This window comes from Chiloscyllium plagiosum, chromosome 3 (genome assembly GCF_004010195.1).
Source record: "Chiloscyllium plagiosum isolate BGI_BamShark_2017 chromosome 3, ASM401019v2, whole genome shotgun sequence".
Classification (NCBI taxonomy): Eukaryota; Metazoa; Chordata; class Chondrichthyes; order Orectolobiformes; family Hemiscylliidae; genus Chiloscyllium; species Chiloscyllium plagiosum.
This window is the reverse complement of record NC_057712.1, coordinates 98,027,063-98,042,447: the sequence shown is the minus strand read 5'-3', so window position 1 is coordinate 98,042,447 and position 15,385 is coordinate 98,027,063. Positions and strand designations below refer to the sequence as shown.

Genomic DNA, 15,385 nt, shown 5'->3' with positions numbered 1-15,385 from the left:
ATACTCTTCTAAGGATTCACTCGATCTATCCTGTCTATACCTTACATATGCTTCCTTCTTTTTCTTAACCAAACCCTCAATTTCATTAGTTATCCAACATTCACTATACCTACCAGCCTTTCTTTTCATCCTAACAGGAATATACTTTCTCTGGATTCTCGTTATCTCATTTCTGAAGGCTTCCCATTTTCCAGCTGTCCCTTTACCTGCAAATATCTGTGCCCAATCAGTTTTCAAAAGTTCTTGCCTAATACCGTCAAAATTGGCCTTTCTCCAATTTAGAACTTCAACTTTTAGATCTGGTCTATCCTTTTCCATCACTATTTTAAATCTAATAGAATTATGGTCGCTGGCCCCAAAGTGCTCCCCCACTGACACCTCATTCACCTGCCCAGCCTTATTTTCCCAAGAGTAGGTCAAGTTTTACACCTGCTCTAGTCAGTACATCCACATATTGAATCAGAAAATGTTCTTGTACACACTTAACAAATACCTCTCCATCTTAACCCTTAACACTATGGCTGTCCCAGTCTATGTTTGGAAAGTTAAAATCCCCTACCATAACCACCCTATTTTTCTTACAGATAGCTATCTTCAACAGCTATAACAACATGTTTATAATCAAGTGTATATTGTGTGTGTTTGTGGAAGCAAGTTACGGGAATGTCCCTGAATTCCTAATATGTAATCCTGGCAAGGTGCACTGGGCACTGGGAGCACTGAAGGTGCAAATTTCCTCTGGTGATTGAAATTTTTTTCTGAGTTATGTCTCTTTCTTTATGTTGCTTTACAAAGCAGCCTGCTGTCTCTTTAAAAGCTAATATGCAGAAAACAATGCACTCTGTAAATAAACAGATTGGCAAACACCTTGAAGTTATATGATGAATCTATTTTCTAATAGGTTAAAGCCGTTGTTCTGGATCCAAGATATGAGTTCAATGTTGACAGAACCCTCACAAAGACTGATGTTCGCAAACTCATCACGGTAACTGTTTAACTATGCTAATGTTGTCTGTGTGAAAACTAAACAATGATCTGTATTTTGCCCACATTGGTTTTCTTCCTTTTCTTGTCCTTCACAATAAAGTGGTAACTCATGCGGAGTTACAGTCCCATTTCCTTCATACATTATTTAGGTGATCATTTTGTATGTAAGCTTAAGTAATGATTGGAGATGAACTGTTCACCCAAGAAGCTAACACAGCTGACCTTTTCCCTTGTTGACATGCATTCCAGTCCCACCAGAGGTCACTGTAGGTCACTGTATGCGGGATCACAGTAAGGGCAATTTTAGCATATCAGCCGTTTCTTTCCATTGAGTTCAAATCACTGAATGCATACCAAAGATATAACTGGTCGGGTGTACATTCAGCAGTACAGCACAACAGAGTGATTTTACTAACCAAGATAGCAGATGAGTTCAAAATATTTTAAAAGCAAGAATCTTTTAAAACCTTTTAAAAAGAGAGGTTGTGCTTGCAAAGTTTACGTGCTGTAGCCTTTTGTAGAAACATAAAAAGCCCTAAAGCCAAACATCTTCAGCTGCTTCAAGAATGGCCATCATAAAGTCAGAAGTTGGGATATTTGCTGATAATTGCACAATGTTCAGCATCATTCACAACTCCTCAGACAGCAAGCAGTCCTTGACCAAATGCAGCAAGGCCTGGACAATATCCATGTTTGGGCTGAAAGATGCCAAGATTTGAGCCATACAAATTCTAAGTAGTGACCATTTTAAACAAGAGTCAATCTAACTATTGTCCCATGACGTTCAAAGGCATTACCATCATTGAATCCCCATCAACATCTGGATGTTCCTATTGATCAGAAAATGAACTGCACGAGGCATTAAGTACAGGGAATCTTACAGTCACTTCCTGTCTCCCCAAATCATGTCCACCATCTACAAAGCACAAGTCAAGAATATGATGGAATACTCCCCACTTGCCTAGATAAGTGCGGCTCTAACAATACTCAAGAAGCTTGACACCATCCAGGACAAAATAATCTGCTTGTTTGGCACCACATCCACAAACTTCCACTCCCTACACCACTGACACTTGGTAACAGCAGTATGTACTATCTACAAGATGCATGTGGAAATTTACCAAAGATCCTTAGACAGCACCTTTCAAACCCACAACCACATCAATCCAGAGGACGAGGGCAGTGAATACATGGGAACAATACCACCTGTAAATTGCTCTCCAAGCCACAGGCTATCCTGATTTGGAAATCTATCATTGTTGCTTCAATGCTTTTTGGTAAAAATCCTGGAATTCCCTCCCTAAATGGCATTGTGGGTCTATCTACAGCATGTGGACTATAACAGTTCAAGAAGGGTAATGATTGCTGATCCAGCTAGTGGTTCCTACATCCCACGGGTGAAATCAAAAAAGTGCAGTAATCCAGAGTTACCAGTTAATTAAGATACCAGAGCTTATAAACGCATGACTGTCACACTTTGTTTTGGTCATTGATAAGAATGAACGGTCGAATGCCTGGTGCTGTCTAACTTCTCAGGGGCTAAATTTAATTTAACCTGTCTAGCAGGTACCGGGTATAGGGAGGGCAAATTGAGTTTAATACATTGAAGAGTAAAAAGCAGGCAGTGTATATTTGAGGCTGAATGTATCCTTTGAGTTTTCTCTGCTCTAGCTTTTTAAACTGATCGTGTCTGGACTGTTCCCTGACTGTCGACTTTGCCCATTCAAAAATACAGCATTTTTGAACCAGTCTTTTCCAATCCTCACATTCCCGACTGCTCTAAGTTACCTCTGACAGGTAGAGTACGTGTGGTGAGACGTTCTGATTATGAGGATGAAATGAAGTGATATGTCACTGAGCAGCCCACTGTGGGTGTGGTTCTGAGTAACTTCTATCTCCATCACCTTGCTACAGTACCTGGAAACATTACCCTTGTTTAAAAACAGAGGTGTGTAATTAGCTAAACTGCTTGTGCAGAGAAACAGCATGAACCAGGTAGACCAAATGGCCTTTCCTTCCTCTATGCTATACAAACCACTGAATTAATGTTAAATAATTATTGGCTATTTTCTGGCAATCACTGACCTTTTCTAGTTCCATAGAACATAGAACAGTCCAGCACAGTACAGGCCCTTCGGCCCTCAATGTTATGCCGGCCTTTTATCCTACTCTAAGATCAGACTAACCACATACCCTTCATTGAACTATTTTCCATGTGTCTATCCAAGAGTTGCTTGAATGTCCCTAATATATCTGATTCTACTACCACCGCTGGCCGTGCATTCCACATACCCACCACACTCTGTAAAGAACCTACCTCTGACATCTCCCCAAACCTTCCTCCAATTACCTTAAAATTATGCCACCTCATGATAGACATTCCGCCATGGGAAAAAGTCTCTGGCTATCCACTCTCTCTATCTATGCCTCTCAACATCAAGCCACCTCTCATCCATCTTCGCTCCAATGAGAAAAGCCTTAGCTCTCTCAACCTTTCTACATAAGACATGCCCTCCAGTCCAAGCAGTATCCTGGTAGATCTTCTCTGCACCCTCTCTAAAGCTTCCACATCCTTCCTATAATGAGGCAACCAGAACTGAACACAATATTCCAAGTGTGGTCTAACCAGGGCTCTACCGGGATGCAGCATAACCTCACAGCTCTTAAACTCAACTCCCCTGCTAGTGAAAGCTAACACACCATATGCCTTCTTAACAACCCTATCAACTTGGTTGGCAACTTTGAGGGATCTATGGACATGGACCCCAAGATCCCTCTGTTCCACCACATTGCCAAGAATCCTGTCTTTAACCCTGTATTCTGCATTCAAATTCAATCTTCCAAAATGAATTACTTCACACTTTTCCAGGTTGAACTCCATCTGCCATTTATCAGCCCAGTTCTGCATCCTGTCAATGTCTTGTTCCAACCTACAATAGCCCTCCACACTATCCACAACTCCACCAACCTTTGTGTCATCAGAAAACTTACTAACCCACACTTCCACTTCCTCATCCAAGTCATTTGTAAAAATCACAAAGAGCAGAGGTCCCAGAACCGTCCCTGCGGAACACCACTGGTCACCAAGTTCCAGACTGAATACTTTCCATCTACGACCACCCTCTGTCTTCTATGGGCCAGCCAATTCTGTATGCAGACAGCCAGATTTCCTGTATCCCATGCCTCCTTACTTTCTGAATGACCCTATGATGGGGACCTTTATCAAACACCTTGCTAAAATCCACGTACACCACATCCACTGCTCTACCTTCATCAAAGTGTTTTGTCACATCCTCAAAGAATTCAATCAGGTTTGTGAGGCTTGACCTGCCCCGCACAAAGCCATGCTGTTTATCTCTAATCAAACTATGGTTTTCCAAGTAACCATAAACCCTGTCCCACAGAATCCTCTCTAATACTTTGCCCACCATTGACATAGGAGTCTATAATTCTCAGAATTATCCCTATTCCCTTTCTTGAACAAAGGAATAACATTTTCAACCTTCCAATCATCTGGTACTACTCCAGTGGACAATGAGGACGCAAAGATCATAACCAAAGGCGCAGCAATCTTTTCCCTCGTTTCCTATAGCAATCTTGGGTATATCCTGTCTGGAAGGAGAAAGTGAGGTCTGCAGATGCTGGAGATCAAAGTTGAAACTTTATTGCTGGAACAGCACAGCACTGGACCAGGGGATTTATCTATCGTTATGTTTTTCAAAATTTTCAGCACATCCTCCTTCCTAACATCAGGCCTTCCTGCCAAATCAGCTAAATAGTCCCTACTGCATTCATTTTCCCAGGTTGTCTCTTCCCTTTCCGATTCAGGAGCACTTAGATTAGATTTTCTACAGTGTGGAAACAGGCCCTTCAGCCCAACAAGTCCACAGCGACCCTCCGAAGAGCAACACCCCCCCCCAGACCCAACTCACTCTGACTAATGCATCTAACACTGTGGACAATTTAGTATGGCCAATTCACCTGACCTGCACATCTTTGGATTTTGGGAGGAAGCGGGAGCATCCAGAGGAAACCCACGCAGACACGGGGATAATGTGCAAACTCCACACAGACAGTCGCCCGAGGCTGGAATTGAACCTGGGTCCCTGGTGCTGTGATGCAGCAGTGCAACCACCTTTACTGGTGTTCTATTTCCCAATAATATTCTTGTTTGCTGACCATGGAAGTGAGACATGTTGTGGTTGAGGCAGAAATCGATATTACCAGATTACTGTCTTTCTGCTTGCTGTAGAATGGCAGAACCAAACTACACTTTTCACTTGTTGTAAACCATTGAGGACAGGGGTTGCCAGCTTGCACACTTTGAAACATAAAGGATTCTTAAGGGGCTTGACAGGGTAACTGCTGAGAGGAGACTTCCCTTCATGGGAGAGTCCAGCACCAGGAGTTGCAGAATTAAGGGACACCAATTTAAGACTGAGACAAGGAGGAATTTCTTCTCTCAGAGTCTTTGGAACCCCTTGCCACAGAGAGCTGTGGGGCCAGAGTCCTTGTGTGTATTTAAGGCTGAGGTAGGTGATAGATTCTTGATCAATAGGGGAATCAAGGATAATGGGGAAAAATGCAGGAAATTGGATGTAAGGAATGTCAAATCAGCCATGATCCTATTGAATGATGGAGCAGACTCATGGGCAGACTCCTATTCATATTTCTTATGGTCCTATGATGGTTGCAATAACTAAGTGGGAAAGAAATTCAGATAGGGTCAATGCGCTATTGCTTGTTAAATTTTATTTACTCACTTGACCTTTTACCACGTTAGAGATGATATAAAAATGCAAGTCATTGTTTTTGGTGCATACATAGAATGTTGTATTCATAATGATATAAAAGGATAACATTCGGCCCATCAAATGCATATAAGTTATGGGCCCCCTCATCTGAACCTGAACTCACAAGCCTGGATGTATTACTTGGCCATTTCTGTCACACTGCGAGGAATAAGTTAACTAACCTTGTGTCCTTCTACTGCATGTTCCTGGAATCTTGTCATCTTTATTTTGAACATAAACCAGAACTTTAGAGGTACAACTGTGGATTTTCTGGCCTAAATGGATAATTCAGAATATTTTTTATTTCAATTTTGCTTTTTAACAAGACCATCAACACTTATTTTCTAGACTTGTGTGGACAGATTGCTTGAAACACAACGGTCATCTCTTGACACAATCAAGATGCAAGTTTACTTTGATATGAATTACACAAGTAGAGGTCAGTTTCCCTTATTACCTTTTTCAGGCAAACTGTTTTAAAAAGTTAGGTTGATCGAAATTACTAAGCTTGAAGTCAATCTTCCATTAGACTGTATTTTCTTTATATCTCATGTTTTTGGGCTCTCTCTGATCTGTCCATTTTACATTTGCAAAGGTCAAGCATTTTGAAAAGAAATGTACTCCCCATATCTTTTAGCCGTTTCAGATTGTACCAGACAAATTACAGACAAATTGCTCAGAAACCCAAGAAAACCTTATCTCGATGAAGTACTTAGTAGGTCAAGTGACATCCATAGAAACATCAGCAGTAAACGTGTCAAGCATTTCTTCCTTCTCTCAAGAGAATTTTGCTGTGAACTTGTCATGAACTTGTCCCTGTAACTTGTCCCTGAACACCACATTCTGACACCCCTTTAAACATAGCCTTTTGCAGAGACACAAACAAAATGTCTACCCAATGACATTTTCTGCTTCGACTGCTTTCTCTGCCACTCTGACAGTCTATTAATAACAATCTAATCCTCAAATAATCTATTCCACATCCTGGTAGAATGGGTGAGCTTTCAGAGGCATCTGCTGCAGTGAGGTTTCAAGCATGGTTTGAAGGAGGTTTTAAAAGACTTCGAAACTGTAGATGGTTGGAGCACAGAAAGAGCTCATTCATCCCTTTAAGTATTGAGTCACATCTTTGCACAAGGGATCAAGAATAAATCCCAATGCTCCCTTCACTCCCTTGAGCCCTGCTTCTACCTTTACCTCAAATTCTTCCCTTTAAAGATTTATCAGTCCCTTTCAACCATTCTCTGAGGCAGTGTCTTCCAAAGTGCTACAATTCTTTCTGGAAAGAATATTCTCTTAACCTCTTCTCACTGTCTCATTGGCAATTGCTCAATCAAGGCTTCCCAGTCACGGAATTGACTTTCTGTATTCACTCAATCAAAGTTCTTCAGAATGTTATAAACCCAAAGACTGGTGTGAGGGTCAACATAGAAATAATTGTCTAAATCTAAGCAAAAAGAGTAAGAAGAAAAGTCATAAAGCGATAAAGATGATTTAAATATTCTATTAATTTACAGGAAGTAATAATAAAATTAAGCAGGAGGGATTTTTTTTTAAAAAAGCTTTTAAAAATTATATTAAATTTGCCTGTGCCTCACTTTCAAATGTGACATATCAGAAAATATGGGAAACACTCCCATCAGTGTGTCAGAAAATATGGGAAACACTCCCATCAGGGCTACAGTTTTTCAATTAAGAGTTATATACAAGAATGCATGCCCCTTCAGATGTAATACAAATCAGTTGTAAATAGCCCTTTTGCTTAAAGTATACAGTATAGGGCCATTACAGGACCTGGCTACAAGCTTGTGAAGTTATTCCAGGTCATAGAGTCTTTATTTTTAGAATTTTAGGATATAATTTTTACTTTATACAAAATGCCAATGCCCAATCTTTCCAAGCCCATTAAGGTCTAAGCAGTGAACCATGTAATAAAAGTGGCAAATGTGGAATAAGACAAAAACACTCATTCACTAATCTTCCTTTTGAAAATGCTGTGCCCACACCCTGATAGAAGTGCCAATTAGACAACCCACTGAAACATCAATAACAGAGGCCTCATCAATTTCATACCTCTGGAGATGTCAATCAAGAAAAGTCAACAATTGACTTTAGTTTTCTAAACAGATACCCATGATGAGCAAATTCTTTTGTTGGCTTGGGCTCACAGCCAAGCCTCAGTTTGAGAGGATAAGGGATCATTGTAGACATTTAGGGAGACTTCAGTTAGCATTGAGTTGGCATGGAGAATATAAGGGGCCATGGAGGTATTTAGTGGGAAGAGAAGAGATGAGGGGAATGTGTGCATGATATGGTGTATATTGGAAAATATAAATGGCCATGGAGAATGGACAAATGGTGGGTTGGGGGGGTGTTGATATAGGGTGCGTCCAGTGAGGTGAGGGAAGTGTAAAGGATCTAAAATCTTCTAAGCAACTGGGGCAAAGTTCCAGAGAATAAAAGTGGACCTTCTAACCAACCCACATTGGCACTTGTCTACCCACTGAGTGATTTCATTCTGGGGACAGCAGACATGAGTCCACCCACAGTCAAGCAAAAGAGTGTGGTAAGGAGCCAAAAGAGAAACAAAAGATGAGTCAGGAGGAGGTTTAACTATAATAGCAGTACGATCACCAGCAGATGCTCTCTGATCAAATGGTGGCAGAAGTTAGGATCTAAAATTGTTGAACTCAAGAAAACTGTAAAGTGTCCAATCAGAACTGAAGGTACTTTTCTGAGCATGCAATGAGTTTCATTGGAACAATGTAGGATGCTGAGAACAGAGAGGGCACGGTGAGGATGTGGGGGAGAATTAAAGTGACAGCCATCACAAACATGAGCTGTGGACTTAACATAGGTGTTCTGCAAATCAGGCACCAAATATGGATTTGGTCTTCCCTGGGATAAAGGGATCATACCATAAGCATCAAATACAGTATATTAAATTGACAGAAGTACAAATAGTAGCTGTGTCACCCAGAAAGGGGTGTTTAGGCCTTAGACAGTGAGAAGGGAATGGATAAAATGTAGATGTTGTATCTCCTGCGCTTGCACAAGAAGGTGCCGGGGTTGACTGAGGAGTCAACTTGTCACAGAGGAAGTTGTGCATTTAACATATTGAACGGAAAAAGGAAGGAACAGTGTTGAGTGTTGGCATCACACTGGAGGTGGGAGAAATAGCAGAGGAAGATCTGACAAATGTGGAGGTTCACGGGAATGGAAGATGAGGACAAAGGGAACCCTATCCTAGTTCTGGAAGGGAAGGAAGATGGTGAGACCAGAAATGTGGGAAATAACATAGTCACAGTTGAGGAGTCTGTCAACAATAGCGGAAGAGAATCCTTGGCTGAGCGCAAAAAAACAACTTCACTTGTCCTGGTCACTCAAGCTTATTGGGTTAATGTTCGCACTTTCCATACAATAACTAATGAGACCATAAGAAATGACACAGAAAAATTGCAAATATCTTTCTATATATCGTTTCTATGTTTTTGCGGAATTACAAATTAGCACTGAGCTGTTTTCATTACCTCACTACAGCGGAATTTCTCGCTGAGCATCGCAGTGTCTTGGAATCTAGGTTGGCCCCAGTATGCAGAGAAATCACAGACAGTCGCGCTAGGACACGGGATGAATTTGAATGTCTTTACCGTAAAATTGTAAGCTACATGCTGCTGCACTCAGGCCTTGGCTCTCCCACTGAACTAAGTGTAGTGAGAGAGGCAACCGGTAGGTGATGTAATTTCTCTTCATCTTTTAATATGTAACAAAAACTTGAATGTAATCAAATATTCTTAGCCCCCTCCATCGAAGCGAAAACTGACACAGAACCATGTATTCAGAGAAGTGACTGGAAGCTTGCCCAAAGTGGTGCATTTTGAAAGGAGTGAGATAGGTAGGCAGGCAGAAAGGCTTCGGGCAGTGCTTCCTCAAGTGCAGGCCAGGACCCCAAGTGGGGTGGTTTGGAGGTTCTGACGCAGCAATGATTGACATGGAGTCCTGAGCAAGTAATCCCAGCTGTACCCCTGCTCTGACATTTCCAAGGCAAAGTTTACACCAACTTTTTGACCATGAGATGAGGGTCACAAAGGGAAAGGTTTCGGAAGCACTGGTTTACAGGAAGCATTTCAAAGTTTGGATCAAGTTAGATGAAGGCATGAGAAGCAAAGGCAAAGGACAGAGGATGAAGGGAAAGCTATGCTCAAAAGAATGGATTTTATGTATTAACGTAGAGTGCTGGAGGAGATTACAGTGGAAGGGGAAAGCTGAGGTGTTTGCAGCATTTTAAATGAAGCTAAGGATTTTGTTATGGATGCACTGATGGATAGGGAATTAATGCTGGAGATGATGAAACTTAGTGTTATTTCAGAAGAACTTTAATCATTCAGACATTTGCAGAATATGAGGGACTGATAAGGAAAATATTAGATCACCCAAACCCAGAAGTGATGAAAGAACAGTGGAAGGATTTGAGCACCAAAGTTGTTGAGGTAGAATTTGAGATCAGTCAATATATGAAGTGAGCAGCTTTGCCCAATAGGAACCTCCAATCCTGGCTGAGTTTAGCTTTGAAGTTTAACTTGGAGTCATGTAGGACACTAAGGTTGTGCCCTGCTGTGTCCAGCTGAAGCAAACATGCCAGGATCGGGATGAGATAAAGTGTGGAGTCTGAATTGGAGCAAATTCTTACCTACATGTGACTTTGGTGCCTGATCAAATGTCCAATGACTCATCTCAGTGTGAATCCTGAGGTCAGGGCTAGTTGGAAAAATATGCTGGATGTCATCAATGGACAATGTGCTCAAGGAGCAACATGTGGATGACAAGGAGTGTTCCAAGTATGGAGTCTTAAAGTGCTCACAGGTCCACCATGAGCAAGTAGGAAGGAGGATCCTTAACTGAGAGAAGCCACTCTCTGAGAATACTGGACAGTTAGTGAGAACTACAAAGCTGCAATCTTATTCAAATATTGCTTTCAGGTTGTGATTTGACAAGCTAGGGCAGATGTTTTTTAGGTGGCACACTTTTCAAAGCATTGACAGGGAACACCAATCGCCACCTATGCTTGCTGTCCAATAGTGAACAAAACTGCTTGTGCTCCGATAGTGTTAACAGGCTAAAGGTAGGATTTCCACTCGACCAGACGGCTGGCAATGCCATCATCCTAGAAGTGATGAGGAACTGAACAACGAGCAGACTCCAGATTGCAGATTTTGTTGCACTCTCTCTCTCTCTCTGCTAATAGTATCCTTCATGAAGTATTTTTACTGATGACATAATGCACCTTATTTTTCCTGTTGACTTTTCTTTACTTAGCTGCTCTGCAAAGTGTTTTTCCACAAGTGGAACTGGGTACCTTTCTTGCTCTCACAAAAAAGGACAAGGAGCGACAGTTGAATGAACTAAGTATGATTGTCACTGGCATTCGGCTGTTCAATAAGAACTGTAAGAAGGGTGGTGAAGGCATTGATGACTGTAAGTACTGTATTGTGAAAAAGATTTCAAACCATGTAGTTAGGCTTCTAGATTTGACTGTTAAAATTCTAAAGTAAATTTTCCCTAAATTCCACATTTTGAATATCAGTAGGTAAACCCTGTATCCAATTTTGATGTAAAATTCCATTTGTTTGAATTTAAGGCTCCAGGATCACAGTTGTCCAAGTATATGCAGTTGACCATTTATAAGGAATTTTCAGATTCTTAAGCTTATTGAGCAGCAGGGATTTGATATGATACATAAGTTTAATTAAGCAAAGAAAGCGTACAACCCGTGACATTTGAGGATGGCTCACTGATTAGATTAGATTCCCTACAGTATGGAAACAGGCCCTTCAGCCCAACCCGACCCTCTAAAGAGACACCCACTCAGATCCATTCCCCTACCCTATATTTGTCCCTAACTAATGCACCTAACACTACGGGCAATTTAGCATGGCCAATTCACCTGACCAGCACATCTTTGGATTGTGGGAGGAAACCGGAGCAAACTCGAGCAGACATAGGAAGAATGTGCAAACTACATACAGACAGTCGCCCAAGGTGGGAATCAAACTTGGGTCCCTGGTGCTGTGAGGCAGCAGTGCTAACCACTGAGCCACCATGCTGCCCACGATAGGGAGAAACTTGAAATTGGCACAGAATGTGTCAATCTCTTTCAAGTTTTGAAAGCAACTCTTTCAAGTTGTAAAGTAAAATAGCTGGGAAACAACCTCAACTACTTTTGGTTCACCTTGCAACTGAAGAAGACTGTTCCCTGACTAGGACTGCCCTCTGACTCTGAGCACTTGTTGTGATACCCTATTTCTAGGGGCTGTGTCAATCACATGTTCCACATGATATCAGATGACTGCTGTCCCCTTACCCACCTCTGACTGTTAGTTGCCATTTCTTCTAAGAACAAAACTTCCTATTTTCCCAAAACACTGCATCAATAATAGGATGTGTACAGAGCTACATAATTCCTTGATGTCATCTTAATGCAATATTGTGCCCTTGGCAATCGTGGTGATTAAAACTAATTTCTGCTGTAAAAGCATTTAAAAATCTCATGTTACATGGGAAATTCTAGGAAATATTGATTTTAAAGAGACCCTAAATAACAAAACTTTGTGTGCTACTGTAACACATTACCTAACATAAAGAATGATAGTTATGGTTGTTGGAGATCAATCACCTCAGGCACACAACATCACTGCAGGGGTCCATGGCTAAACCATCTGCAACTGCTCCATGAGTAACCTTTCCTCCATCATAATGTCAGAAGTGAGGTAGCTTGCGTACCATTTGCATCTTTAAGGTAGTAAAGCAATCTGTGTGTCTACAATTAGTTAGTCTCAGACAACAGTCAGGCCTGAGCTGATAATTGACAAGCAACATCAATGCCACACAAGCACCAGACAATTCCCTTCTGAAAACAATAGCAAACCCACTATCTCTGTTTCAGATTCAATGACATTACCACTGCTGAATCTCCTAACATCAGCATCCTAGGAGTAACTATTGATCAGAAACTGACCTGGACCAGCTGTATTGATACTGTGTAGGCCAAAAGCTGGGAGTTTGGCAGTAAGTAACTCAACTCCTGTATCTCCAAAGCCAGAGCGAGATCTACACGACACAAACCACGTGTGCAGGACTCCCCAGCTTTCAGGAGGGAGTATTTATGGAGGTGCCTGCTCCTTATTGTTGTTTGAATTGTCTACCATTACACATAACTGAGTGTGATCAGATAGTGAAGCATTAATCTGATCTGTTGGTTGCGGTAAAATGCATCTATTTTAACTTGATCCTTCTGTATTTCGGTGAGCTTGTGTTATGATCCTAGCTGGTGATAATATTGGACAAGTCAGCTCCAAGAGTGAAATCTGGTTTGATAGACACAAGAGCTGCAAATATTCTTTTAATAAAAGAACAAAGAGACACGATGGCCAAGTGGTGTTACCACTAGACTATTAATCCAGAGACCCAGGTAATGTTCTGGTACATCTGGTTTCAATCCCACCATGGCAGATGGTGGCATTTTGAATTCAATTTAAACAAAATTCTGAAGTAAATAGGCTAATGATGACATGAAACCATTGTTGGTGGTTGGGGAAAACCCCTCTGATTCCCTAATATCCTTTGGGGAAGGAAACTGCATCCTTACTTTGTCAGGCCTACACGTCACTCCCAAGTTTACAGTAATGTGGCTGACTCTAAACTGTCCTCTGAGCAATAAATGCTGGTCTGACCAACAATGCACATATCCTGTGAATGAATTAATTTTTTAAAAAATCAATAAGTATATAAAGTCAATTCCACTTGAGATGGTTTGGAAAGCTGTTATCATAATGAGCAAAAGATTCAACCCTCTATCCCCTACAATGTTCTTTATGGATACTTAACCTCCTCAAACCCAAGTTCACTACTCTAAAATTTCTGACTCAACTGACAAAGTCGCAAACAGTGTTCTTTCAATGAATTTCTGCACGTTCACCAGCTATGATTTTCTTTATAATCATTTCCTTCCCAAGATACACACAGATGTTTCCTCACTAACTCTAAGAAAATCTCAGGTCTTGTCCCCCTATTTTGAATACTGTTAGGTTAAACAACTTACCCGGTTGATGTGAATCTTTCCTTCTGAACTGGACCCGGTTCTGCTTCTGCCCTCTCCATCTGTCTCCCACTGGGATGTAAAATCTCAGCTCAGTAAACACTTCAACCATCATCAAATAGCTTGTCTGGTCATTTAGCTTAAGTCACATGGTAGTTTGGAAATTGCTGTTTAACCCCCAATTTAAAAGGTACTTCCTGATTCTCTTTGAAAAAAATGTCATCCTCATAAAACCGAAAACCCATTAACCTCTCCTTTAGAATCAAGTTCCGAGGTAGGAGTTTATTATAAACTATAAACCCGCCACGGCTGCAACTTATTTCCAAATTGTTCATCTCATGCTAACTCTCACTGCGATTATCTTAAGTTACTTCTGTATAATTGAAATACATTTGCAAACACAGTGCCTGCCATTCTAAATGAAGCTGTGCCAGCAACCAAACAAAATGTTGAGTCTGAGCTACAAGCCACGCAGCAGCTTATCTACCACTATACGTCTATTATCGAGAGGCTGGAGAAAAGCAGAGCACAGTGGTATGAAGAAAATGGGTTACATGATAAACTGAAGGAGGCTTTATACAATGTGAGGCAACATGAGGTCTTTCTACAAATTATTGTGGTAGGTTATTATTCTAAGTGTTATTATACATTTATTACCATTGTAATGGAAGAAATATATAATTATTTCTTTTAATTTTAAATGGAAATTTGTGTAAAGTATTTTTTTCTCTATTTTTGTCTTCACCACTCACTGCCCCCCAACCTCTATTGCCTTTATCCCTGCATCCCTTTTCCTGTGTAAAGTGGTGTTATGGAAATGTGCCTTTTGGAAAGAAATGTTCATGCTGGAAATTCTGGTATAGGTCACTGGCAAGAGTCATAGAGTCATAGAGATGTACAGCATGGAGACAGATCCTTCGGTCCAACCCATCCATGCCGACCAGATATCCCAACCCAATCTAGTCCCACCTGCCAGCACCCGGCCCATATCCTTCCAAACCCTTCCTATTCATATACCCATCCAAATTCCTCTTGAATATTGCAATTGTAACAGTCTCCACCACATCCTCTGGCAGCTCATTCCATACACGTATCACCCTCTGCATGAAAACGTTGTCCCTGAGTTCTCTTTTATATCTTTCCCCTCTCACCCTAAACCTATGCCCTCTAGTTCTGGACTCCCCGACCCCAGGGAAACGACTTTGTCTATTTATCCTATCCATCCCCCTCATAATTTTGTAAGCCTCTATAAGGTCACCCATCAGCCTCCGATGCTCCAGGCAAAACAGCCCCAGCCTGTTCAGCCTCTCCCTTTAGTTTAGATCCTTCAACCCTGCCAACATCATTGTAAATCTTTTCTGAACCCTTTCAAGTTTCACAACATCTTTCCGATAGGAAGGAGACCAGAATTGCATGCAATATTCCAACAATGGCCTAACCAATGTCCTGTACAGCCGCAACATGACCTCCCAACTCCTGTACTCAATACTCTGACCAATAAAGGAAAGCA

At 41.2% G+C, this 15,385-nt stretch overlaps 1 protein-coding gene across 2 annotated transcripts in view; it reads left to right on the top strand.

The window, feature by feature from the left end:
- The window catches only part of cfap206 (cilia and flagella associated protein 206), a 55,599-nt gene that overhangs the window by 13,510 nt on the left and 26,704 nt on the right, over nucleotides 1-15,385 (top strand). Inside the window, exons 3-7 of one of the 2 annotated variants that reach the window (XM_043686925.1) lie at nucleotides 902-985; nucleotides 6,129-6,219; nucleotides 9,321-9,509; nucleotides 11,097-11,255; nucleotides 14,280-14,494. In XM_043686925.1, the coding sequence (XP_043542860.1) occupies nucleotides 902-985; nucleotides 6,129-6,219; nucleotides 9,321-9,509; nucleotides 11,097-11,255; nucleotides 14,280-14,494 (738 nt within the window). Of the gene's footprint in view, nucleotides 1-901; nucleotides 986-1,980; nucleotides 2,064-6,128; nucleotides 6,220-9,320; nucleotides 9,510-11,096; nucleotides 11,256-14,279; nucleotides 14,495-15,385 lie in introns of those variants that run through there. The other variant, XM_043686926.1, reaches the window with a different exon arrangement.